The 27,239-nt window shown below is 43.5% G+C and overlaps 1 protein-coding gene across 3 annotated transcripts in view; it reads right to left on the bottom strand.

Moving 5' to 3' along the window:
* LOC144499613 (progesterone receptor-like) overlaps positions 1-27,239 on the bottom strand; it is a 314,135-nt gene that overhangs the window by 238,567 nt on the left and 48,329 nt on the right. For all 3 annotated transcript variants that reach the window (XM_078221770.1, XM_078221768.1, XM_078221769.1), the window contains one exon: positions 11,625-11,776. In XM_078221770.1, the coding sequence (XP_078077896.1) occupies positions 11,625-11,776 (152 nt within the window). The remainder of the gene's footprint in view (positions 1-11,624; positions 11,777-27,239) is intronic.

Here is a 27,239-nt window from a genome sequence, read left to right as displayed (position 1 = left end):
TTTCTTCCTTTGGACTCACGGCGAACAATCACTGAAACAACTATATGATGACATCAACAAGTTCCTTCCCACCATCAGACTCGCCATGGAACACTCTGCGGAATCGATTGCATTCTTGGACACACGCATCGCCATTAAGGTCGGTCACCTCAGCACCTCACTGTACCGCAAGCCCACGGATAACCTCATGATGCTCCACTTCTCCAGCTTCCACCCTAAACACGTTAAAGAAGCCATCCCCAATGGACAAGCCCTCCATATACACAGGATCTGCTCGGATGAGGAGGATCGCAACAGACACCTCCAGACGCTGAAAGATGCCCTCATAAGAACAGGATATGGTGCTCGACTCATCGATCGACAGTTCCGATGCGCCACAGCGAAAAACCGCACCGACCTCCTCAGAAGACAAACACGGGACACGGTGGACAGAGTACCCTTCGTTGTCCAGTATTTCCCCGGAGCTGAGAAGCTACGACATCTCCTCTGGAGCCTTCAACATGTCATTGATGAAGACGAACATCTCGGCAAGGCCATCCCCACACCCCCACTTCTTGCCTTCAAACAACTGCACAACCTTAAACAGACCATTGTCCGCAGCAAACTACCCAGCCTTCAGGAGAACAGTGACCACGACACCACACAACCCTGCCACAGCAACCGCTGCAAGACGTGCCGGATCATCGACATGGATGCCATCATCTCACGTGAGAACACCATCCACCAGGTACACGGTACCTACTCTTGCAACTCGGCCAACATTGTCTACCTGATACGCTGCAGGGAAGGATGTCCCGAAGCATGGTACATTGGGGAAACCATGTAGACGCTACGACAATGGATGAATGAACACCGCTCGACAATCACCAGACAAGACTGTTCTCTTCCTATTGGGGAGCACTTCAGCGGTCACGGGCATTCGGCCTCTGATATTCGGGTAAGCATTCTCCAAGGCGGCTTTCACGACACACGACAGCGCAGACTCGCTGAGCAGAGACTGATAGCCAGGTTCCGCACACATGAGGAGGGCCTCAACCGGGATCTTGGGTTCATGTCACACTATCTGTAATCCCCACAACTTTCCTGGACTTGCAAAGTCTCACTGGCTGTCCTGTCTGGAGACAATACATATCTCTAACCTGTGCTAATGTTCTCACCACTCACATTGTCTGTACCTTTCAGACTTGATTAGCTGTAAAGACTCGCGTTCCAATCATTATTCATTATTCTGTAAATTGAGTTTGTGTCTTTATATGCCCTGTTTGCTGTTTATGAGCAGATCTCCCACTCACCTGACGAAAGAGCAGCGCTCTGAAAGCTAGTGGCGTTTGCTACCAAATAAACCTGTTGGACTTTAACCTGGTGTTGTTAGACTCCTTACTGTATATATTCTGTGCCTGCGCACCTCATTCCACTTCACTTGACGAATGAGCAGTGCTCTGAAAACTTGTGATTTCAAATAAACCTATTGGATTATAGTCTGGTGTCGTGTGACCTCTCATCTTGTCTACCCCAGTCCAACACCAGCATCCCCACCTTATTGATTTTCTATGGAGCTCGCCACAAGAAGATGTGTCAAAGTATTTACCATTAGGAGGACAAAACAAATGGACACCAAACAGAAAGAGAAAGGGACTGATGTATGAGGCAACTGTAGCATGGTTTAATAAAAACATTGAGAAGGTTTTAAAAGAAAGGAGGATGGATATAATGGGAATGAACAGAAGTGGCTGAATGATCGGAATAAAAAGAGGTGGGACAAGAGAAAACACAGAAAATGGAAATACTCAGCATCTGTGGCCTTTCACGATCAATTTCTTTGTGACTTTGTCTCTCCTGACTATCACAGACCTTTCCTCCACACCTCTTATCACCCTGTGTCTGTAACTGCTTGAAGCCTGTTGCATCTCTATTCTTTTCCAGTTTTGATAAAAAATTATTGATTTGAATCATTGGCCACAAAATGTTATAAGGCACAAAAACTGGCAAGGGGTGTACAATGTGTAATTAACTTCTGTTCGCTGCTCCTGTTGCAGGGACTGTGCAGCCTGCTTATTTACATGATGACCGTCCATGCTGCTGCAGCCTGTGTTAAGCATTGTGTTGGATGGCTGGGCAGACAGTGGAAAATGTTGAGAGGCTAGCTCCAACAAAAGCCAGCCAGCACGAATTAAAGGGGAAGGACTTTCTGACTGGAACAGTTACTGGAAGCCACTCTAGCCTTGAGAAGAAGACATGATGGCGAATGTCTTCCAAGGTTCTCTAGTGTCTCACTGCAGCCCTTAGTGTAGGAGATGAATAGGAGGAGAGAGTTCCTCTTGCCATGGAGGATGAGGAAGCTTTCCAGATGGTTACTGTGAAGCCAGTGGGAACAGATTGTCATTGAGGTCAATACCAACTGTCTAGCCTTGAATACAGTATGGCTACGTATTCAATGACTTCACATGATTGTCAAGGTCAGGAAATGAATCATACTCTTATTAATGAGCCTCAAGCCTCATACACTGCTCAATTTCAATCACCCCCTCATTTAACTACCAACAATCTGACAAAGTACACCTCATACTTCACATTGATAACTTCACCTCACTCTCACTCATTGAGCACTGCTCCCTGTCTAAGACCCACATTGGCAACATGGAAAACATTGGAGACCTAATCTTCCTTCTCACTTCACCCTCATCCCACAATTTCTTCTGATATACAAGCTGCACAAGTTCGCAGCTTTCAAACATTGTCAGCTGTTCAGCCATGACAGGCACATCAAGTAAGGTTGTAAGATCATCAGAATGAGGAGCAGGAGTCGGCTATTTGCTGCCATATTCATTCCCTTCTCCTTAGACTCCCCCTTAAGTCCCCAACAGACAACATTAACACTAACCTGCAACCAACTTAATGCCCTCTCACACCCAAGCCCACAGTCATTCCCTTAAGTATCTCATCTCCATCCTCAGCAATCACCTAATCCTCTCATGCCTAACTCCTTGCCTGTCCTCATTGTAGAGAGAGACAGAGAATGGGGCGGGGGGGGGGGGGGGGGGGGTGGTGGTGGTGGGTGTAGCTGCATGTATGACCAGCCTGACCAGGAGACTCTGGAGATCAGCAGGATGGCAGCAGTGCGAGTGATTGGCGATGGAGAGAGGGGATGGCACAAAGATCTGGTGAAAGCATCAGATATTACATTGCCACGTGGCACTAATCTGTCATTTATGTTGAATCAGTGTCACCAGAATATTGCACTATCCCAAATTGAAACTCAATTTCACCGAGGGGCAGTCCACATACCTGTTGTTCATCACCTGCTGCTAACTCCTGTAGCGGCTGAAGAATGTTGGTGAGGAGGCAATTGGCTCCTCACAAGATAAACATCTAAGTGGACACTATCACATGACTCCTTCGAGGGGCTGCCCTGTCGCCACCCACTCTATGCAGTGATGCTGTGTGTAGCTGTACAGAAGGAAGCTGCTGCCCCTCTGAAAGTTGCTGCCCCATCACTATGGATGCTGAGCTGGAGGAGATTGCACCTTCTCCCCAAGTGGTCCACCCAACCGCCAAATATGTGGGCACTATGGCACTTGGCAATCTCACAGTCAATAAGGTGACTGGCATCTCAGAACTGTCCAAGCCACTTAAAATAACTGGCACTAAGTTGCTGTCTCTACATAAGACCACTAAACTGTATGTTGGTGGGGGAAGGAATGGATGGGGCGCCAATTAACTGGGTTGATTTTTCCTGATGGTGTTGAGCTTCTTGAGTATTTGAACTGCACTCATTCAAGCAACAGGAGAATGTTCTGCCATACTCCTGACCCGTGCCTTGTAGATAGTAAACGGGGTTTGGTGGGGTCAGGAGGTGAGTTACTCGCTGCAGGATTCCTAGCCTTTAACCTGCTCTTGTAGCCAGCTTTATATGGCTAGTCCAGTTCAGTTTCTAGTCAATGGTAACCCTCAGGATGTTAATGGTGGGGTTTCAGCAATGGTAGTGCCATTGAAGGTTGAGGATTAATGGTTCGATTATCTCTTGTTGGAGATGGTCATTGCCTGGCATTTGTGTGGCGCAAATGTTACTTGCCACTTGTCATCCCAAACCTGGATACTGCCCAGATCTTGCTGCATTTGTACATGGGACTGCTTCAGTGTCTGAGGAGTTGCGAATGGTGCTGGATATTGTGCAATCATCAGCGAACATCCCCACTTCTGACCTTATGAAGGAAGGCCATTGATGAAGCAACTGAAGGTGGTTGGGCCTAAGACACTAGCCTGAGGAATTGGCAGTGGTGTCCTGGAGCTGAGATACTTGGCCTCCAACACCACAACCATCTTCCCTTGTGCTAAGTATGACTCCAGTTTGATGGGGATATAGTAAACAGAATTTGCCAGTGCTTGATTGTTGAAGCAGTGAAAATCCCAATTGAAAGGCCTGATTATGCCTTACTAAAAATTAAAATCCTTTAAGATCCCATACGTACATTCCAGTATTAATCCTAATATCTTTTTGATAAAGTTCCATGGGACTGATGCTTATATCTCAGAATGTATTTTTCTTTAAATCTTGATTTTATAAATAGTTCTCGTAAAAGGACTACCTCAGATACCCAGAGGCAGATAGTTGTCAGGTCAGCTAAACCTTTCAACATGCGATATAACCGCTTCAAGGCTCTAGTGGGAAAAGAGATCTTCCTGCTACACCGTATGGTGGAAAAGTTTGAAGCAAAGCTGCACATTTACTTTGAGAGACAAATAAAAAACATCTTGGGGGAAAAAGACTCTAAGTGTAGAATTTATTTTATCTATCCGTCTGCTATTTGTTATTGTTCGATATAAAATTCTAATTGAGAAAACTTGATTCAAACCAAAGACAGAAACACAGCAGTTTTGGGCAAAAGTATTCCAAAAGTCAAGGTTGTGAAAGGCAGACTCCCTTGGATCTTTGCCAGCACAATACATTTCTTAGCCTAATGTACTTCACAAGTGAAAATATTGAAGCATGAAACAGTTTTCAACTTTACTTTTTTAAGTACGATACTTCATTTCAGAATCTTGCAAAATCATTTCCTGGTTTAGAAGTACAGGACACTCTCTTGCTATTGAAACATATATGCACAAATATGATACATGTTTCAAAAATATGCTGTAAAAATGTATAGTTTTGTTTTAACCAAGGAAATTATAAATAATGCAACTTTTACCGCAGGGTGCAGTACATCCGAAAGCGATATGTTGAGAGACCATATTGTTACAAATTGTATATCTTAGACTTTCCCAATGTGGGGGGAAGCAATAATTTTGGCACAGTGCATCTTTTACTTACTTGACCAAGATTCATACTTTTGCATGATTTGCAAACTGTTGTGTTGTTTTTTGTTTATTCCAGATGCAAGCTTTAAAAATTGCATTGTTGCAAACAAAGAGCAGCCTGTGTGGTCTATGAGGTTCCAGCAGGAGACAGACTACAGTGCACAGATAAGAATTATTTATTCTCTCCTCCCCTCACATACATGCTTGAAATATCATGATAAGAGATATTTTTAAAAAATTCATCACCTAGATAAAGGACATTTTTATGATACGGTGAACACTCAATAAGTAGAAATATTCACCCATAAGTTTGCTATTCGCAGTATTTAAATACAGACTGACCCACCGTTTGGGCATGCTTCACTTGGAGGGCATGGTTTAAGAAAAAATAAAAGGATTTCTACATTTTTAATCAGCAAGAGAATCAAGGGTTGTGGGGATAAGTGGAGTTCAGGTTTGTCATATCAGATCAGGCAAGATCTTATTGAATGTCCGATGGGTAAGGCGAATCAGCATTTGTAATTTTAGCCTCATTAATTACGGACTTTGTGAAAAACAAAATAATGTCATGATAATGCATGATGGGCTGAATGGCCAACTTCTGCTCTTGCGTATCATGGTCTTATCTTGAGGTGGATTATAAGGATTCTTATCACATCTCAAGAGCCCAAGAGATGGTTCAATAGCCAAGAAATTATTACTATGACAGAAATGATAGGGAGCACCTGAATTATGAGCTGAACCTACCAGCCCTTCCCGATGGTGGGATCATCTGGTCCCGCCGATGGCGACTCCATGTAATGGGTTCTCTGGTGGCAGCGGGTCAGAGTCGAGCAAAGCACCGTAGACACTGGCGGGATCAGAAAATCCTACCGGTGGCCAATGGCGAGCTGCCTCCACTGCCGGAAAACACATTGCGGGGGCCCTGTTTGAAACGGAGTTGTTGTGGTATTGATGGCGGAATGCACTGGTGGAAGGAAGTACCACACCACATAGATTTCATAGCTTGCAATTATCTCTTGAGCAGCTGCACTGCTGTGGTTTTGAATGAATAAAAGTGAGGGAAGGGGAAGTAGCTTCATGGGCTGCACCAGCTCCCATTTATGTTCAACAACCTAACTTTTCCAATCCCAGTATGTAATAAAGACTGAACACATTCACAGCAAAACAGAAAATGCTGGAAATACTCAGCAGGTCAGGTAGCATCTGTGGTGAGCAAAATGAAGTTAAGATTCCTGTCCCGACCTCACAGAGAGTTAATGCTGGGGTGGGCAAGGCCTTGCATGGGCCGTTCACCCTTGCCCCAAGTGAGGTCTTGCCTTTTAAGGGCTGTTTCCCACCCTGCCTCAATCTTTACGCTGAGGGCAGGATTCCAGGTGTTTGGTTTGATTCGATTTGATTTATTATTGTCACATGGATTAGTATACAATGAAAGGTATTGTTTCTTGTGTGCTACATAGGCAAAGCATACCGTACATAGAGAAGGAAATGAGAGTGTGCAGAATGTAGTGTTACAGTCATAGCTAGGGTGTAGAGAAAGATCAACTTAATGCAAGGTAAGTCCATTCAAAGGTCTGATGGCAGCAGGGAAGAAGCTGTTCTTGAGTCGGTTGGTACGCATCCTCAGACTTGTGCGTTGGAAGCTCGAAAATGATTGGGCTTAGGTCTCAGGCAGGAAGGCGTAGGGGCAGTCGGTGGGGGGGGGGGGGGGGGGGTGAAATGTCTCCATCAGAAGCACCCTTTTGATTTTAGGTGCCAGCCCACCCCTCCTTAAGGTCCGTGGCTGTTGGAACTCCCTCCTCCCCCAACACCCAAAATACCCACCTTCAATGTCCCCACCCGCTCCTTGGTGTTCCATACCCTCGCCGCCCTGGGATCCCAAAAACCTTCCTTCACATCCATCCACTCCCAGGACTTCGGCTCAGGCATCTTCAAGCACACCTGTCCACCGCAGCTCTTACTGCTGCAGAGGTAAGAGAGCTGCTGGCCAATCAGAGTGACCGGCAGCTCTCCAAGTTGGGACTTCCTCCCAAGTGAGGGGCGGAATTCTCGCCTCTACCCAAATATTGCGCATTTGACGGTTAAATATCTGCGGAGGAGGTACTCCCCATTGAATCTTCAGATAACAGGAAGGAAAATCCTGCCATTCAAAATATTCCGGCTGGTAACTGTACCTGAGATTCTCCGGGTCCGGTCACCCTAGCCGGGATTCCTGATGACCCATTGAAATTGGGTGAGAGGGCCAAATCAGGGTTTCTGCTGGGCATCTATCCATCCCTATTCATTTTAATGTCATTAGCGGGCTTGAAGCCCAATTCAACAGGCTCCAGCGTTCCACTCTGCACCAACCCGCACCGCCCCCCCCCTCCCCCCACCCCCAGCCCGAAGCCGATTACACCTAGTCCACAGAAGCGTGAACCTGGTGCCATGGACTCCTGGGGCAGGGGGTGCAAGGAAGGAACTGTAGCCCCCAACTGTGGCCCTGTGTCCCTATGCTGCTGCAAGGCTGCAGGGGGTGTCCCCTGAAGGGACATGGGGGCTGAGGGGGCTCGGACTTGACCTCAGGTTCTCCCCTGAAATAGTGGTCTAGTTTAAAGATAAAGTTTATTTATTAGTGTCACAATTAGGCTTACATTAATACTGCAATAAAGTTGCTGTGAAAATCCCCTAGTTGCCACACTCCGGCACCTGTTTGGGTACACTGAGGGAGAATTCAGCATAGCTAATGCATCTGACCAGCATGTCTTTCGGATTGTGGGAGAAAACCGGAGCACCCGGAGGAGATCCACACAGACACGGAGAGAACGTGCAGATTCTGCACAGACAGTGGCCCAAGTCGGGAATCGAACCTGAGTTCCTGGCGCTGTGAGGCAGCAGTGCTAACCACTGTGCCACTGTACCGTCCATAGCGGCTGCACTTGTCCTTGTTGTCCTGGTAAAAGTTATATTCACTCTCAGGATGGTGATTTCAGCCATCATTCTGCTAAAGACTCACCTGATGAAGGGGCAGCGCTCTGAAAGCTCGTGCTACCAAATAAACCTGTTGGACTTTAACCTGGTGTTGTGAGACTTCTTACTCTGGTAAAGATATTCATTATCGTCTCGGTCCTTTAAAATCTTTTAAGCGTCCTGGTCACATTAAAAAGCCATGCCCCCTGGACAGTTTGAAGCCTTCAAAAGTACCACAGCTCTCCTTTCCATAGTAGGATTGGCCCTGGTCAATGCCATAAGCTCCCGGTGTTAAATGACCTCTTTAAAATGCTCTAATAGAAAGGACCTGTCAGTTTTATCAGGGAGATCCCCTTGCTTTCTCTTATTGACTCAGCTGCTCTGAAACCTCTTTGAAATGCTTTGATGGGCAACAGGTTGTCAGATTCACTGAGGAGATCTCCTTTTAACATTGGAAAATCTGTACCTGCTGCCTGGCCCCTTTGAAGTGCTTTGATTGACAGCAGGGATTGAGATTCACTGGGGAGCTCCTCTTTTCACTTGCAACCTGGTGTCTGACCCCTGTCAAGTGCTTTGATTGACAATTATCCACTGCCAAGAGCTCTTTTGTTTGTCACTTCACAGTTGAATGCATCTCAAGCGCTTTCTAAATATAGCGGATAGTAAAGAGGAAGTGAAACCTCTTGGTTGGTGGGGTTGTTTCTTCAAGCTGTCAATCAACGGCAGAATGTTTATAAATATTGCGGTTAGGAATAAAGACAGGCACTTGAGATGCATTCAACTGTGAAGGGAAAGAAAAACATACAAAGCTCCTGGCTAGTGGGTAATTGGTCCAACCTGCCAATCAAAGACTAGTTAGTGGTAATAGAGCATGTAACTAAATGAACACAAAGCTTGTTGAAGCTTTAGGTTTTTCCAGAGGCTGAAAGAAGTGCAATGTTAAATGAATAGGGCTAAGTGAGCAGGTCTGGTGGAATGAGGGAGTCCATGAGGCTTACTGGATCCTGTCTACAATGAATGGTAGTTGAATGAGATAAATTAGACATGGATCTGAATGTGTGACATTATTAGTGGGTTAGGCTTAAAGCAGAGTTTATATTTCCTCTCCACTCGACTGCCAAGGATGAGAGACACATCACGAGTATGGGCAAATTATCACAATGCAGCCATTTATCCAATACAATAGAACAATAATTTGTTTTTAAATGGAGATAAAAGAATAAAGTAAAAACACTTTAGTTGCTGTGGTTCCTCGAGAGACAACAACCACTTACCTGACATCCCATTACTCTGACACAACTAAAGCACTGGTAGATTACACAGAGGAATGTTTTGTCTGTATGTATAATATTGCAACAATACTTTTAAAGGGATATTTGCAGAACTTTACACATAATTGCACAGAGAGAAGCCATTCATCCCATCATGCCTGTTCTAGCTCTTTGCTGGAACAATCCTAAACTAATCCCATTATTCTGTTCTTTCATGATACTCTTTTATTTTCCTCCCCTTTGAAGAGTTGTCTTTAATTAAAAGGCACCATAGTTTTTGCTTCAACCATTCCCTAAGGCAAAGCATTGCATGCTCCTCTGTGCAAAGATTCTCCTAATCTCTCCCCTCAGTACCTTAATTGTCATTTTGAATGAGCAACTCCTCATCCTTTACTCTCCAGTGAGAGGCGATAGTCTTTCCCCTACACGTGTTCTAATAAAAATTTCAGCAGCAGCCTCTAATAAATCTTCATTTAGCAGGTTCTGCTAACTGTCTGACTATCTCAAGTCAGTCTTCTGAACTATATGGCTTTCTACCCATTGTGTCATCAACATTCACGAATGCTGTGAACACTGATGTTCAATGATGATGTTCAAAAAGACAAATGGTGGGCCAGACCTGGGACTAGGGGCAGAATTCCCTCGGTTCGGAGAATCTACTTCCAACCATGGATCGGGTCCTGTCATATCAGTGATGGCTGGCTTACCACATGAGATGAGGTTACCGATTTCACCAGACAGACTTCTGTGCTCCATTGTAAAATCGGCATCTCATAAATGATCTAGACCCTGAAATTCAAACAAAATTGTTTGAGAGTTTGTCTTTGTCCAGGAGCCAATTGAAACAGCACCGGGATCAGCAGATGGTTAGGGGGAGAGGGTGTTGCTGGTGAGGTTGCATTTGGACAATTACACCTGGGTTTGATCGTCATACTCTCCAAATGGTAATTACCCTGCCCTCCTTGGATTAATACCAGAGGGACAAGACCCTTCAGTGGACATTAATTGCCCATTTAAGGGCTTCAATTGGTGGGTGGATGAGACCTAATTGGTATGGAGGCACCCATCTCCATCACTGAATGCCCCCCCACCACCAAACTCACCACAGGAGAAGGCATAAGATTCCATTCATAATGTTCCTATAGTAGGCATCCACTGGCATGAGCAATGTCACTTGTTAAAGGTCCTTCTTTATTTAACGGTATAAGTTGTTTGAAATACTGCTGTCCTTCTTTGACAATTTTCTTAAATTCTGTCACTAAGAAGACACTCTACCTTTTGAGGTGAGCCGATTGTCCTGCTCATTCTCCTCTCAGCTGATTTGAATAAGAGATCAGCAAGCAAAGCCTCCAATGCTTCCGGGTAGATCCTCATTCTTCCAGTCGCGGTATAAGTGAACCATGAAACAGTAGCTCTTCCTTCACCTACTGCCAACATGTTGTCAAGTACTGCACCAATAAGTACAGTACGCGGATCGAAAATATCCAATCAAACACTGGATCTTTTACACCGAATATGTGATTGGAAGGAAGTCTAAATTCTAAGGAAACAGCTCGAGATGAAGATTTAATCCTCTTTCTATTTCTTTTGAAACGTCTTTACAGCATACCATAGAATCATAGAATCCCTACAGTGCAGAAAGAGGCCCTTTGGCCCTTCGAGAGACAACAATGTCACCCAGGCCCTATCACCATAACCCCATGTATTTACCCTGCTAATCCCCCTGACACTAATGGACAATTTAGCATGGCCAATCAACCTGACCGGCACATCTTTGGACTGTGGGAGGAAACCGGAGCACCCGGAGGAAACCCACACAGATACGGGGAAAATATGCAAACTCCACACAGACAATTACCTGAGGCCGGAATTGAACTGGGGTTCCTGGCACTGTGAGGCAGCAGTACTATAACCACTGTGCCACCGTGCTGCCCAAATTATATATGCAATTATATATCCTGCAACAGACCTCATCTGATGCAGGTTCAAAACATGTAGATCAATGGATATGCAAATATAATCTTCAGAATAAAATGAACAGATTTTCACAAACTTGTTGCTGGGCTAAGTATGGAATCAAGAAAAAAAATGTACCAAGAGTTCTACCTTCAACAGCCCTCTTGAAGAAAACCTTACAGCTTCCACATGTAAGAACTCCATAATGACATCCTGAGGCTTCATCACCGCAGATCAGACAGAGCTTCTGCAGACTCAGTCCAGGGGCAAAGTGAGAAAGATGGCCTCTTCCATTCTCTGGCCTTTGAGAAAGAAAGGAAAAGAACAGATTTCAAAGTGGATTGACTCACCATTAAAAATAATTACAACAAAATATTAGCTTTAAGAGTTTTACATAGAGCTTTTGTGAAAATTCACCACTCCTGTGTCACATTTCTTTCCATATGTAATGCATTAGTTACATTCAGGTCATGCACTTGTGAAGGAACAGACTCAATTTCACACGGAAACAATCTGCTGCTAATAGACTCTGTTAAACATCAGTCTTTTAATTGACAAAAATCAGCTAATTGGCAGATTCTCTTTGAAGTCCATTTTTGATTTGAATGGTGTTTTTTACTTTGTTCGATTCTCTGTCTTCTGGCCAGTACCAATTGAAGTTTTTTTTAATGGCTCTGCAGCGGTGGTAGAACCAAAAGTATCTTTGATGACATCTCTGATCCAGTAATCACAATCATTATTGGGATAATGTTCATTTATTATGCACGACACACATAAAACAGAGCCACGAGGTTAAAAAGTGACTTATAATAATCTGTTCATGTTATCCAGAATTTAATACCTTAGTCATAAAGTTCTGCTCCTGAATGTCGATGGTTTTGATGCTATAGGTATCAGTTCACTAGCAAAATTCAGTTTACACCACTTTCTTTCACTTCCCGCATGGCCAATGCCAAACACAATCTTGTTGAGTGCAATAACTTTCTGTGCAATTACCAGAAGTATGCAGACGAGGCACAATGTAAAGTCAGTCATGTCTATACTACTGATTTGATGCCAAACCTGCCATTTTGGATGCCACCACTCTGGGTAACATCCTGTTTTAAAAACACTAAGTTGCATATGTAAAAGGAATAATAGATAACTTACAGGATGGATGCTGATTATTTTCTATTGGCACTGTACTTGTGGTAGTGCGAAGTGTTTGGTGCAATTGGTTACCATTAGAAAACTCTGCATTGTGTTGCGCTGCATTGAGGGAAGGCATTTCTTGTGGCTGCAAGGTCTCTGAGCACAGCACTTGATTTGAGTGCTGGGGGCTATAATTGTAGTCGCCCTTGGACTGCAGCATGAGAGGGAGATGGTGCAGAGGCAGCAAATAAGGGGACACGCAGCTCACAGATGGAGGAGACATAGGCAGAGAAAGTCTCTCATAAGGAGGCCTTGCCCACCTTGAGTCTCCCAGGAGAATTTTTCCTACCTCCACCTAAGCAGGAGCAGTGTGTTCAGGGGAGGCAGTCGTGTAATGATGTTGTTACTGGACTAGTAATCCAGAAACTCAGGGTTCGAACCTCACCACGTCAAATGGTAAAATTTGATTTCAATTAAAAGATTTAATGGTGTCAATTGTCATAAATACCCATCTGGTTCACTAAGGTCCCTTTGGGGGAATCAGAACGGGATGAGATTGCTACTTCCAGTGGCTCTCGATTTCTTTGTGACTGGATGGTTCAAGATTCTTACTGCCAACATAGCCAAAATACTCCAGCACTCTGTGCATTGCTCCATCAGGAATATAACTGCCAGGAAAGGTGATTTCACTGTATTCTTTCAGAACTGACAGAAGCAGAATGAGTGCTCTTTCCTCTCGGAAGGAGCGATCACAATATGGTTGAATTTAAAATACAGATGGAGCGTGAGAAGGTAAAATCCAATACCAGTTAGCTGCTGCTGTCTATTATGGGCCACTGTATCTTGTGAGGGAAAATAATGTGAGTCAGTGAGTGCATAGCAATATGCTTGGAAGATCTCCCTGTTGACTGGCTGACAGTGTATGCGAGTTGTGAGCCGTGTGTCTGGGCTGCAGCAGTGCTAAGTGTGGGAGGGTGTGTCAAACAATGAGGCATAAGTTGTGGTTGATAGAGATTATCTGTGAGAGAATGAAGAGATTTTGGTAAGTAGAATAGTGTGTGAGAGGTTGGTGGTGCAGCTGGTGGGATATGGCTTGCGAGGATGCATTCGCGGTCCTTGACTGTACATAGGAGATCCTTAAACTTCTTTCCAATTCTTCCTGAACCAATTGTAGGCCATGCTGCAGTCAGATTGCACACTGCCTTCGAGAGATATGGTCTGCTTTAAGTACAGCAGGCTAGCTTTTCATGGTGTTGGCCTCTCAAGAACTTGGGCCTCATGCTGAGACATACAGCTACTCAATAGCACGTTCAGCGCTGGGCTGCACGCCACAAACCATTACAATCATTATAATCAGTTGGCAGCGCCAAGTTTGCCAGCTGCCTGTATTGCTTTGAATAGCTCCAGGTTAAGTGTGCATTGTGATCCCAGTATCGATTTCAGGGGCAATCTAATTTTGCCTCCTTTAGTTCTCATGGGGAAACTGTCAAAAGCGGCAAGTCAGGACTAATGAACCGACCTAAATTAATCCAGACATTTTAATATTAAATAAAAATTGCTGCTCTCACGATGGGCGCGATGTTGTACCCTCCCCATGGCAAGTTTGGAGGCAGGGTGCATTTGATCAGGTGGAAAGGTGGAGGGTGCTTTCCTGCCTCCACTCAGATGTCTGTGGCAGAAAGGCCAGTGGACAGCCTTTTCTCCTTGCTGCCAATTGAGACCTTGAAGTGGGCAAGATGGCCACTTAAGGACCTCATCCTGCGCTGCTGGTATGAATCCAGCACTGGGTGAGGGATTTGCCACGCGGGAAGCACCCTGGTGTGGTTGTTTGTGAGCCCCTGGTGGGAGGAGGGGTCTGGGTTGGCGGGGCGGGGGGGAACCAGTGATTTGTATCTCTGTGAACCCATTCTATGACCCCCTTCCTACCATCATTCCACCCCCTATGTTTGCACATGAGCTGCTGGCCTAATTAAATACAAAGATCATTTGCTTCACTTAGCTAAGTCTAGTGTTGGAAAGTTTTAGCTCAGTTGAACCAGTTCTTTTGACTGCTTTGGGAAATAATTTTCACATGTTAACTTTCCATTTGTGTTTCAACTTGAAGTACTGGAAAACAGAAATAGTAAATTCCAAGGACAAAATATGGCACCTCATGTCCAGGATAATCTATCTGTTTTACTTGAAGTATTAAGGAAGGGTACACTGTATCATTTAAAAAAATAACCTCTTCTCCCATGACATAAGCTTTGACCAAATATTGGTCTGTTCTAAAATGTTACTTGGCACGTTAGCATCAATACAGTATGAAATACAGTGAGGCATTGTGTCAGCTTGGAGATACTAGTGGAGATATAGTTCTCACTATGAAGGACTTGATTGATCATGTGTAACATTCATGTGTGACACACATTTGAGAGAGACAGAAGGAAACAAAGTAAATAGAGTTCTGCATCATATTTTCTGTTTTACTGACCACTTAAGAAGAACTAAGACGTGAAGACGTCATCGTTTCTACCGAAAGCAATATCCAAAGACTGACACATCAACAATGATATCAGTATCTTTACAGAAGTCCCGCATTCCATTCTTTTATCTACTTTGAAAACACTTTTGTTTCTTTCATTGTCGACTACTTTGAAACTTTGTGAGGATGGAAGGATTCTGTCAGTTTGTGTTCAAAGTTCTAAATGTTCCAAGCAGAAACCTCCTCTAGTCACAAAATTCGACCACAAATATTTCCAGCTTTAATGATTAAAACTCGGTTTTAATTCCATGAGCATTTGAGTCCTTATTCTCCCAGACAAGGTGATGGGCTGTGCAATAACAGGTTTATAAATCAGATCATAGGGATTTAAAAATCTAGAAAAGTAACTTTATTCCACTGGATTCACTGATAATTGTGATGGAATTCCTTTTTGATAAAAATTGCAAAGTCTTACTGGTGATGTTTCTAAATCACTTAAGAAAATGAGGTAACATGTTATAATGTTTTGATTGTATTAAGGGACAAAAAACAGCTGGTAATGATGCACCTGGAGGTCTCGTGGTGCAGTGCCTGCCTCTGAGCCTGGAGCTCTGAGTTCAAGTCCCACCCAGGACTTGATGACCAAGGAAGGTGTGTTCATAACGCAGTTAAACAGGTTAAGTGTGTCAACCTGTAAATTCTTCCAAACACGCCAATAGCTGGTGGTAAGAGCAGGAGAGACTCCTGGTCAGCCATGCTTGTTGTGGAGTGGCATCCCTCAAGCTATAAGCCCCTGACGACAGACTAGCAACCTGTTCTGGGAATTACTAGCTATGGAAACAGACAAACGTCTGTCTTAGTGCACCACTAGGTGTGGGAAGACAATTGGCAATTAGAATGATGCAGATGCAATAAAGATCTTCAAATACTACTGGAACTTCAAAAGAACCATTTACTTTTATTAAAAATGAAAGGTTTGTTGATGCAGCTGTGGCATATTTAATTATTGCTAACACAAGTTCAGTAACTTTGCAAAGCAAAATTTATAGACTCAGCTTTAGATGTTCTCAAGTCTTTTGTTATCGAGCATAGAAATAACATATTGGCGATGCACCAAAGCAAAACATGCCATAAACATGGTAACTAGGAGGCAGGGAAAAAAGTGCAAGATGATGAATATCCGTACATCTCCTTGGTTTGTTCTCACTGGAATGACGGAGGTTGAGGGGCGACCTGATAGAAGTCAACAAGATTGTGAGGGGCATGGACAGAGTAGATAGTTAGAAGCTTTCTCCTATGATGGAAGAGTCAATTACTAGGGGGCATAGGTTTAAGGTGCGAGGGGCAAGGTTTAAAGGAGATGTACGAGGCATGTTTTTTTACACAGAGGGCGGTGGGTGCCTGGAACTCGCTGCCGGGGGAGGTCGTGGAAGCAGATACGACAATGACTTTTCAGGGGCACCTTGACAAATACATGAATAGGATGGGAATAGAGGGATATGGTCCCCGGAAGGGTAGGAGGTTTTAGTTCAGTCAGGCAGCACGGTCGGTGCAGACTTGGAGGGCCAAAGGGCCTGTTCCTGTGCTGTAATTTTCTTTGTTCTTTGTTCTTATTCCAACTATAAATGGCAAGGCTATCATAGCACATCTTTCCAGAAAGAGTTTGGAAGGTACAGACATTTGGAGTTTGGAGGGGCACTCAAAACTTGTAAAGGTTCTGTTTTTTATGCTCACTTTTCTTTATTCATTCATGGGACATAGGTGTTGCTGGCTGGCCAGCATTTATTGCCCATCCCTAGTTACCCTTGAGAAGATGGTGGTGAGCTGCCTTCTTGAATCCACGTGCTGTGGATGATCCACAATGCCATTAAAGAGGGAATTTGAGGATGTTAACCCAGCAACAGTGGAAGAACCAAGTCAGGATAGTGAGTGGCTTGGAGGGGAATTTGCAGGTGGTGGTGTATCTGCTGCCCTTGTCCTTCTAGATGGAAGTGGTCATGGGTTTGGAAGGTGGAGGGAGTGGATGTTTGTGGATGTGGTACCAATCAAGTGGATTGCTTTGTCTTGGATGGTGTTAAGCTTCTTGAGTGTTGTTGGAGTTGCATCCAGGCAAGTGGGGAGTACTCCATCACACTCCATCTTGTGCCTTGTAGATGGTGGACAGACTTTGGGAAGTCAGGAGGTGAGTTACTCACTGCGGTATTCCTAGCTTCTGATCTGCTCTTGTAGCCACTGTGTTTATTTGGTGAGTCCAATTGAGTTTCTGGTCAATGGTAACCCTAAGAATGTTGACAGTGGGGGATTCAGTGATGCTAACACCATTGAATGTCAAGGGGCGGTGGTTGGAGTGTCTCTTATTGGTGATGGTCATTGCCTGGCATTTGTGTGGCGTGAATGTTACTTGTCACTTGTTAGCCCAAATTGGATATTGTCCAGATCTTGTTGCATTGGAACATGGACTGCTTCAGTATCTGAGGAATCGCGATTGGTGCTGAACATGGTGCAATCATCGGCGAGCATCCCCACTTCTGACCTTATGATGGAGGGAAGGTCATTGATGAAGCACCTGAGGATGTTTAGACCTAGGACACTACCCTGGGAACTCCTGCAGCTGACATGACTGACCCTCCACAACCACAACCATCTTCTTATGTGCCAGGTATGACTCCAACCAGCGGAGAGTTTGCCCCCTGATACACATTGATTCCAATTTTGCTAGGGCTCATGAGAAATACTTCTCTTGCTGATGAATGAAAAAAGCACAACCAGATGAATCAGACGCTTTTCTGTCTCTCTCATAGTTTATTCTGGTACCAGTTCTCTCCATTCCCCATTCTTCATTCAATTCACGTTGACACTCTTACCTACTCAGTAACCCCACTATGCTCAAAATGTTCTCCCTCCCACCCTCATTTAAGAATCAGAATCATAGAATCATAGAAACCCTACAGTACAGAAAGAGGCCATTCGGCCCATCGAGTCTGCACCAACCACAATCCCACCCAGGCCCTACCCCCATATCCCTACATATTTATCCACTAATCCCTCTAACCTACGCATCTCAGGACACTAAGGGGCAATTTTTAGCATGGCCAATCAACCTAACCCGCACATCTTTGGACTGTGGGAGGAAACCGGAGCACCCGGAGGAAACCCATGCAGACACGAGGAGAATGTGCAAACTCCACACAGACAGTGACCCAAGCCGGGAATCGAACCCAGGTCCCTGGAGCTGTGAAGCAGCAGTGCTAACCACTGTGTTACCGTGCCGCCACGATAATAATTTAAGTTATTTTTCTCCCCCCTTCATCTATGCCAATTCATGCTGACACTTGGAACTACATTGTGCATGTAACCCAGATCTTTAAGGCGCCAAATGTACTTTGTTTCTTCAAACGTTTGCCTCAGAATAAAAGTAATGCGTACTCCTGAGAAATGTATATTGGCAGGCATTACTTTCAGGTGGTGGCTGTACAACTGTTGATCAAAAAGTAGCCTTTTTCAATTAAATATGTCATGGTTCAGTAGGTGCACAATCAACAAACTACTGTTGCCTTTGATACGAGCAGTACTGTTGGCACTCACTTCTATATAGGTAGCTCTATAACAAATCTGGCCTTTGGTGGCCTGCTTAAAAGACCTGGCAAACTGATGGACTCCAGTGATATTTCCTTTCAATGCCTGTAAAGGTCACTGTGGCATAAGTTTCTGCCGATAATCTTTGCTGCTACTAGTGGTATAGTGTGGATGATTGAGTTCTATCATACAATATAAGGAGGCCAGTCAGCCACCACCTTTGTGTTTCGCCTCACTTATTCATGCACTATTCCTGTGTTGTGTTGCATTACATGACGATTGCTATTTGCTCATTGCTTGACACAGAGCATAGTAGTTGAAGTAGTTACTCAGGCTGGTAAAAGATTGGAAGTGTTGGACCACAAAGACTTGTGCTGGCAGGGCACCGTAACTCTTGGGGGGGGGTGGGGGAGTTGGGGAGTTTATGTCGTGGGCGGACGTTATAGCGGCAAGCCCAGTAATTAGATAGTAGTGTATTAAAATTCATGGAAATCAGATTCCTGCCCTCTCTGGGCATGAACCTAATCCCTGTTTCCCCTTGCAGGGGTCATTATTTAAAAATATTGGGTTGCCAATTTAAGGCAGAGATGAAGAGATTTCTTTTCTTTCAGAGGGTCTCCTACTGAAAAGGTGATGGATGCAGAGTCTTTGAATAACTTTAAGGCAAAGGTGGATAGATTCTTGAAAAGCGAGGAGGCAGAAGACTATTAGGGGTAGGTGGGAATATGGAGATAATGTTACAATCAGATCAGCCATGATCTTATTGAAAGATGGATCAGGCTCGAGGGGCCGAGTGGCCTTCTTCTGCTCCTAGTTCGTATGTTGTTCTATCATTCTCATTAGTTATTACCGACATCAGCCATTGAAAATCATTTCCAAGTCTGTATAATACTAGATACATTGGTTATTGTACTACGTACATTAGTTATTATTCCTCTTATTGTTGGTAATTATTACCTAAACTAAAACAATTGTGATTAATGCAGTCCTCCATGTCATGCTTGTTTTTCTATTGGCAAGCCTGAAGCCTGCAGCTATTTTTGCAAATCCACATGGACAATAGTTGGCAGGTCTGCAAGAGAATGGTCTGTATCCAGTATTCCTGGCTTCTGGCAGTGGTCACCAAAAAATTGACTATTTCCCCTCAGAGAAAAGAATCTAGCAGTTTAGCTGAACAAAGGCCTCAGGTAAATTTAGTGCTTCAGATCCACTCTTCCCCTTGAGAGTTACAGTTCATTCAATAGTAGCATTGTTAACTTCCACCGCGCATGAGTCCCATCTTGGTGGACTAGTTAAAATCCCCAAAACATAATATGTACCCTTTCGTAGAATCCTACAGTGCAGAAGGAGGCCATTGGGCCCATCGAGTCTGCACTGACCACAATCCCACCCAGGCCCTATCCCCATACATTTACCCTAGCTTGGCCCCCTGACACTAAGGGAGAATTTAGCATGGCCAATCCATCTAACCTGTACATCTTTCAACTGTGGGAGGAAACCGGAGCACCCGGATGAAACCCACAGAGACACGGGGAGAATGTGCAAACTCCACACAGACAGTGACCCAAGCCGGGAATCAAACCCAGGTCGCTGGCACTGTGAGGCAACAGTGCTAACCACTGTGCCATAGTGCGCACCATTAATCCCAACCCAAGTCATGCAATCCCTTGGGAGAGGCAAAACAAGAACAAAGGAAAGAAAAAAATCATACTGGAAATTCCTCTCTAATCCCTGATGGTAATTGAGCAAACTTCCCATATCAGTAATCTTCACTAACCCTCTGTCATTTCTATAATTTCATTCCCAAAAAACGATTCCGTTCTCCTTTGAAGAATAGCAGTGAACAAATATATGCCACATGTTTCAGTTATCTGTTCCAGAGGACGATATTTTGCAAAAGATAAATACTTTCTGCCACCTAGGCTAACTATTTGTATTCTTACTTTATCGCTATGTACATCCATCCACATGCAGTTCAGATAACCTATCCAACCAGACAACATCTACTCATTTCACCATTGGATCGACATTTTTTTCAAGCAAAACAACCCCAATTTCTTCGACCTATTGCATACTGAAATTTTGGCTTCAAATAAACAAGATTACAATTAAAAACAAGTTAGCTGTTTTTGTTCAGTGACATTGCAAAATACAACATATTCTCTTTTAATGTTAAGTTCTGGAATTAGTTATTTATTGGCTTTTCGAATTGTCAGTCTGACCAGCCCAGCTCTGACTTCTTTTCGTATGAGAAATAAATACAGGAATGTCAAAGAAACACTTAGGCGTAATTTTTACACTCGAGCGCTAATCGGGTGGGCAGTGGGCCGGGCATACACAGCAGCTGTCTGGAGGAGTCGGCAAAGGGTTTGCTTTAGTCTTGGATCCTCATTCTAGCGTGGTTGGCAAGCGACTAACATGAAATACATTGTCTGATAGGCAGCTGGCCAGATTGATGGAGGTTAACAGACAGAGAGAGATGAACCTGCAGCCCCCTAATGGAAAGGGATTTTAACAGTGGGAATGAAAACTAGCAGCACTTTTGAGCCACTTGGGAATGCCCACAGCATCAAGTGCAGTAAATCTGAAAACATTTTTGATGCAAAATCCATAATAAAACTCCAACTGGCTTTCCCTGACCTCTGCCGATTATTCCTTGAACTTTTGCTGAAACTTTCTCCCAATTCATACCACTGGTTAGTGGAGGGTAGAACAAAATGGAGGTAGTCAGGTAGGCCAGAATTAAAACAGGCAAGAGCCCAAATTGCGTCCGATTTATCTATCTGTAAAAGCGTCCCATCTACTACAGCGGAGTCTGGCCGGCATCACTGAGCAGCATCTGAATATCAGAACAGTCAGTAACTTATCAGTTTCTCAATGTTTCCACTGCTCTGGTTCCAATACATAGAAATCATAGAAACCCTACAGTCCAGAAAGAGGCCATTCGGCCCATCGAGTCTGCACCGACCACAATGCCACCCAGGCCCTACCCCCATATCCCTACATATTTACCCACTAATCCCTCTAATCTACGCATCTCAGGACACTCAGGGCAATTTTTAGCATGGCCAATCAACCTAACCCGCACATCTTTGGACTGTGGGAGGAAACCGGAGCACCCGGAGGAAACCCACGCAGACACGAGGAGAATGTGCAAACTCCACACAGACAGTGACCCGAGCCGGGAATCGAACCCAGGTCCCTGGAGCTGTGAAGCAGCAGTGCTAACCACTGTGCTACCGTGCCGCCCCGTACTGCCTCATTTTATATTCAAATGGATCAACAGTGACACAGAAATCACCCCTCACCCAAACCCCATCTCTGTGTGCTGATATTATATTGTAATAGTAGAGTTGTAAATCATGTGGCGTCTCTTGCTGCTCTGATGCATATCATATTTTAAAAATACTGCTACTGATTCTCTATAATTCAGTTATAAAGTTAGAAGTGTGTGGAAGTGAGTGCATATCTCGGTATTGCATTGTCATTGCTTTCATTCCCGTCCCATCAATAATGAAGTGAAAAATAACTGTCTTCTTGTCACAATGCGATGCTGCCTTGCTAAAGAAAGAAGACAGTTTAGATGTATATAAAATATTAAATAGCATACGTCAGCTAAATCCAGAAGGTGATTTCAAAGTAGAGAAAAGGAGGCTGAAATTTCAGGTGTTGGGGAGGGGAATGGTACTTGGCTCCACCTGAAGATTGGTGAAACGCTCATCAAAGGAATGACAGAAACAGGTTAAAATTGCCATGATGCCATTTCTCAGGGACCCCTGTAAGTCTTCCACCAAAGTTATGGTTGGGGCTATCAGGAAAATCCCACAAAAATTTTCCCCATATATTTTCAATTTAAAGCAGATTTTACAGGAGTTTCTTTATTCAGGATGATAAATTGCAGGAATGAGATATAGTTATGCTGTAGTAACAAAACATGATGGAGGTGGGATTGTTGTTCAATGCTCATATGGAAAATTTAATTAGGAATCAGCTTTGCTGGGCTAAATGTGTTTTTCTGTTCGCCAATTTACTTAAATTGGTACAATCTAACAAATGTGTGAAAAAATTTTTGTGTGCAGTTGTCACCTGTGGTAGAGGCATTCCTGTCCAAAAATATATGTGTAGATTTTGCCCCTTTGAAAGCAAAGAGGCAACACAAAGGACATCAACACATTGCTCGCAGAATACATTATAAAACACAAGTCCTCTTTACAGACTGGGTGATTAATAGTTTAGGAACTAACAGGAGACATCCTTTACAAAACAATAATATCTGAAGCAAAATGGAGGAGTATTGCATAACTACTGCCACTGATTGTATGCTGACAGACTAGTCTAAAAGCTGAAATGAGGCACATACATGATGACAGGTATAGTTCTGAGGTTAGTAGGAGAGAAGACTTAGTAAATCACTTAGTAAGGGATTCAAAAGCTCCTTCCATACTTTAGAAACAATGATTTCATTTTACAGGAAAAAATTAATAATATTCAGTTTGTTAAAAAAAACCCTGATCTATGTAAGACTTTGCTGAAGGAAAGTAGCACAAAAAGGTACCCTTTGATGACAGCGAATTATGTCTTTGTAATTTTGTTTCAACTGTTTATTAAAGAAATGTAATGTATTAAGTTGAAATATTAACAATGTCAGGTTGTTTTAATTATAAGCAGCCAAGATCATGTGACACAGGTTGTGACAACTCCTTACCCTCTCTCCAATGGCTTAATGACCTCAGAAGATTAGTAAAAGTGAAAAGACTACAAACTGGCTTTGATATACATTTTGGACAGTGCTGACATTTACCGTAAAATGCATGAACTAATCCCAGAGTATCAACCGATGTATGAAGTGTTCTGTAGTGACACACACACTAGAAAGACGTCTATTAAATGGATGCGCCATTGTTGCAGTTCACGCCAGCTTACTGAGACATCACTACTGTGACGGAAATTATATAAGTGAAGAGATTTTTAAACACTTGTCAAATTAAAGTCTGTGACTGACAATAACCAACACTCTTTCGCATGCAGGCAAATATTCCACAGAGTTCTAAGAAGGGACAGATTGCAGGAACAGGGACAGCAAGTGGAGGAGGCAGAGAACACTTGAGGACTAGGCTAATTCTGTAAGAGATGAAGACGTGGGAGGGCCTATACCCAAAGAGGTTTGTGTTGACTAAATACTAATAGTCAACAATCAGAAATGGTCTCTTTTGTGAGGCTCATAATCTGAGGTCACCCTATTATGAGACTAACAGCAAGGAAACAGCATACAGACAGAGACTCAGTACATTTTCATTCTTCTTGACATTCTGGTCAGACCACAATTGTTTCATAGCATCAGAGGGTGTTGCAAAAGCAGCGTAGTGCCCTGTACAAAGGCTCTGATAGCCTGCAAATAAACAGCTGGTAAGCAAACGTATCTCTTGTGGTGAGATGGCAGCACAATCTGTCAGTTCAGTGAGTGGGATAGCTTGTCAGGAGCACCAGCACCAGATTAGTTCAGTTGAGCAAGGCAGTGGATCAATAGTGATTGAGGGAGAGTCAAACATAAAGACACAAAATGAAACCATCATAAAAATCAGGCCAGAGGAGATTGCCATTATAATGGGCGGAGCTTCGGAAAAGCACACAAAGGTGGCTACAGTGACACCCATTCCAGGTACTATGGGAGAAGGAAGGGACATTGTCAAAAAGTCCACTAAGTTCCTCAATTTGAATTGGGCTGCAGCTGACACACTATCCAAATTCAGAATGTTTAAACAGTCCCAGAGCTATGGTTTCTTGATTCAGGTGTGTCAGAACCAGACAAGCAAGACATAAAATTCCAACCAGCATTTGGGAATGAAGGTCTACACAGGCTGATCACATCAGGATTAACAGCAGAAGAACTGAAGGATCCCCAGAAGATATGGGCTACAATGGAAGATCAGTTAAGAATCAGATTTAAACTTTCATATTCATCAACTACTTCGTGTCATTTCAACAACAGCCTGTAGAATCCATTGGCCAATTCATTACCAGGTGCAGAGATACTGTGTTTTTTTTAGACACAAACTAGCAGACAGAATTGTTGAGTTGGTGATTACATCCAATCCCATGAAAACATTCCAGCAAGGTCTGTTCGAGAAACCCAAAACGTACAGCATTGATGATTTACACAAGGATGAATGTTTAAGTTTTTAAAAAAGTTTATTTATTGTCAAAGTAGGCTTACATTAACACTGCAATGAAGTTACTGTGAAAATCCCCTAGTCGCCACACTCCATCACCTGTCTGGATACACTGAGGGAGAATTTAGCATGGCCACTGCATCATAACCAGCACATCTTTCAGACTGTGGGAGGAAACCCACGCAGACACGGGGAGAACGTGCAGACTCCATACAGACAGTGACCCAAGTCGGGAATCAAATCCAGGTCCCTGGCGCTGTGAGGCAGCAGTGCTAACGACTGCGCCACCATGCTGCCTGTAAGTGGGAATGTAATTGGGAAGTGACCCTTGCATGTCAATGAAGCTTACAGGTCCTAAGTACAACCCCAATTGTTGACCCACTCATTCAAACATCTGAAGCTTGCAAGACTTGTGGAAGATGTAGCCCTCTACATGCACTAAGGAAATGCCAACTTTCCAGCAATTCTGAAGAGCATGTGGCAGAAAGGGTCACTGGCAACAGCAGTGCACTAGAAGCTGGTGCAGCTACAATGTACTGATCCAAACATAGCATACACAATGGGTACATTCAAGCAATAGGGCTGACTGCCTGGTATCCTATCAGAAACATGGGCTGTTGACAAATTAAACAATGACAATGATGTGCACAATAAGACACAAAGCAATGAACACATTTCATACCATCAATCTCGTGAAAAATGTACCTACCATCACACCACCCAAAGTGTTTGCCAAGATTCAAGTTATCTGCACTAAGAAAGTTGGCAACTATTCACATTGGCCCAGATTGGCACCAGGCCATGTGCCAACAAACTATTGCTGTAAATTCTAAAAGACATATATCCACAGACAAAGAAGACTGTGATGAAACCTACTGCCACCACTCAGCGTATAATGGTTTGCTTATTACTTATATGTGCAAGATCCACAATCCTGGAGTGCAAGTGCAATCAATTCTCTGGGGTGTCACAAATGTTCTATATCGTGGAGACTAAAGGCCTGGTGATCACAGGTCTACCAGCATGCTGTGTCCTTCACTGGAATTAGTTAGACCTCATGCAGCAGCTCAACCTCAGGAGTTACTCCCTTCCCCTCAATTCATAACCAACATCAAAATATCCTGAATGTTTTGATGAAATTGCCAGTTTCAAGCGAGTTGCAACATTATGCAGGAGAATGCATGTCCGTCAATTGAACTGGTACATTTTGCTCAACATAAATGCCAGAAGCTACAAGAAGGAACAGCAAAAGGTTCCACACCAAAGAAACTGTGGAAAACCATCATTAAAGGATGGCCTGCTTTGCCTTGATTCAGTGATGTCCACAAACACGAGACAGAGTAAAGACAGGAAGTTCATCATACCAGAATCTTTATGACCTGATATTCTTCAACGGTTTCATCACTCACACGGGTATAGATCTGACAAGAAGATTTATAAGAGAGACAGCGACTATTGACCGGGTAAGAACAATAACATTGAAGTTGTTTTCAAGATCTGTGAGGCATATCAAGAGCTAATGCCAAGTCAAAACAAAGAACCACGCATTCCACATGAAGCTCCTATTGATCCTTGGTCCAAAATCACATCCAACTCCTTTCATGTCCATGGCACTGACTTCATTGTCATTGTTGATTACCATGTAGCTCATTATTTGAAAATTGTGCAATACCTCAAGCACAACTGTCAGACACAGTTCTATTTTCAGTTCATTTTGTATGCCTAGAGGGATCATTACAGATAGCGATCCATAATTTATTGGTAAACCATTTTAGGATATGTGTGAGAAGTGGAACATTATTCACACTACTTCTTCACATTACCCTATATCTAACAATCTAGCTGAATGAATAATTCACTTAATGAAATCCCTAATTCTCAAATGTAGACAGATGAAGCAAGATCTACACATTGTAATGTTACATCTGACAGCGACACCTTCAAGTGCAACTATTCCATCACCAGCAGAGTTCATGTTTGGCAGACCAGTGCATACTAATTTATCTACTCCTACCCATTTTACACTCTCAGAAACTAGCAAGCAACTTTTAAAACTACAAAAGAAGATGGCTAATGTGCACGATAAAAATGCAGGTACAGAATTGCCAAGTTTAAAGTTTGGATAAAAAGTTTGCATATAAGTTCCCACTGAAGGTATGTGGCAACCAGCTGAAATGACAAGGATTTGTTCAGATCCATGGAATTATGGAGTCATTACACACAAAGGTGCAATGGTAAGGCATAACTGAGGACAAACCAGATCCATTCCATCTCCTCAACCACTGATCAGTCCTATTGCATCAAGAACAAGATCCCAAATGCAAACAGGAACAAAAATGTCAACCTCACAGACCACTGTGAACAATTAAAGAAAGCTCCAGAAAAGGTTATCATTACAAAATCTGGTTGTACCAGCAGATTACC

Source organism: Mustelus asterias, chromosome 10 (assembly GCF_964213995.1).
Source record: "Mustelus asterias chromosome 10, sMusAst1.hap1.1, whole genome shotgun sequence".
NCBI lineage: Eukaryota > Metazoa > Chordata > Chondrichthyes > Carcharhiniformes > Triakidae > Mustelus > Mustelus asterias.
The sequence above is the reverse complement of the archived record's forward strand: the minus strand, read 5'-3'. Positions and strand labels throughout refer to the sequence as shown.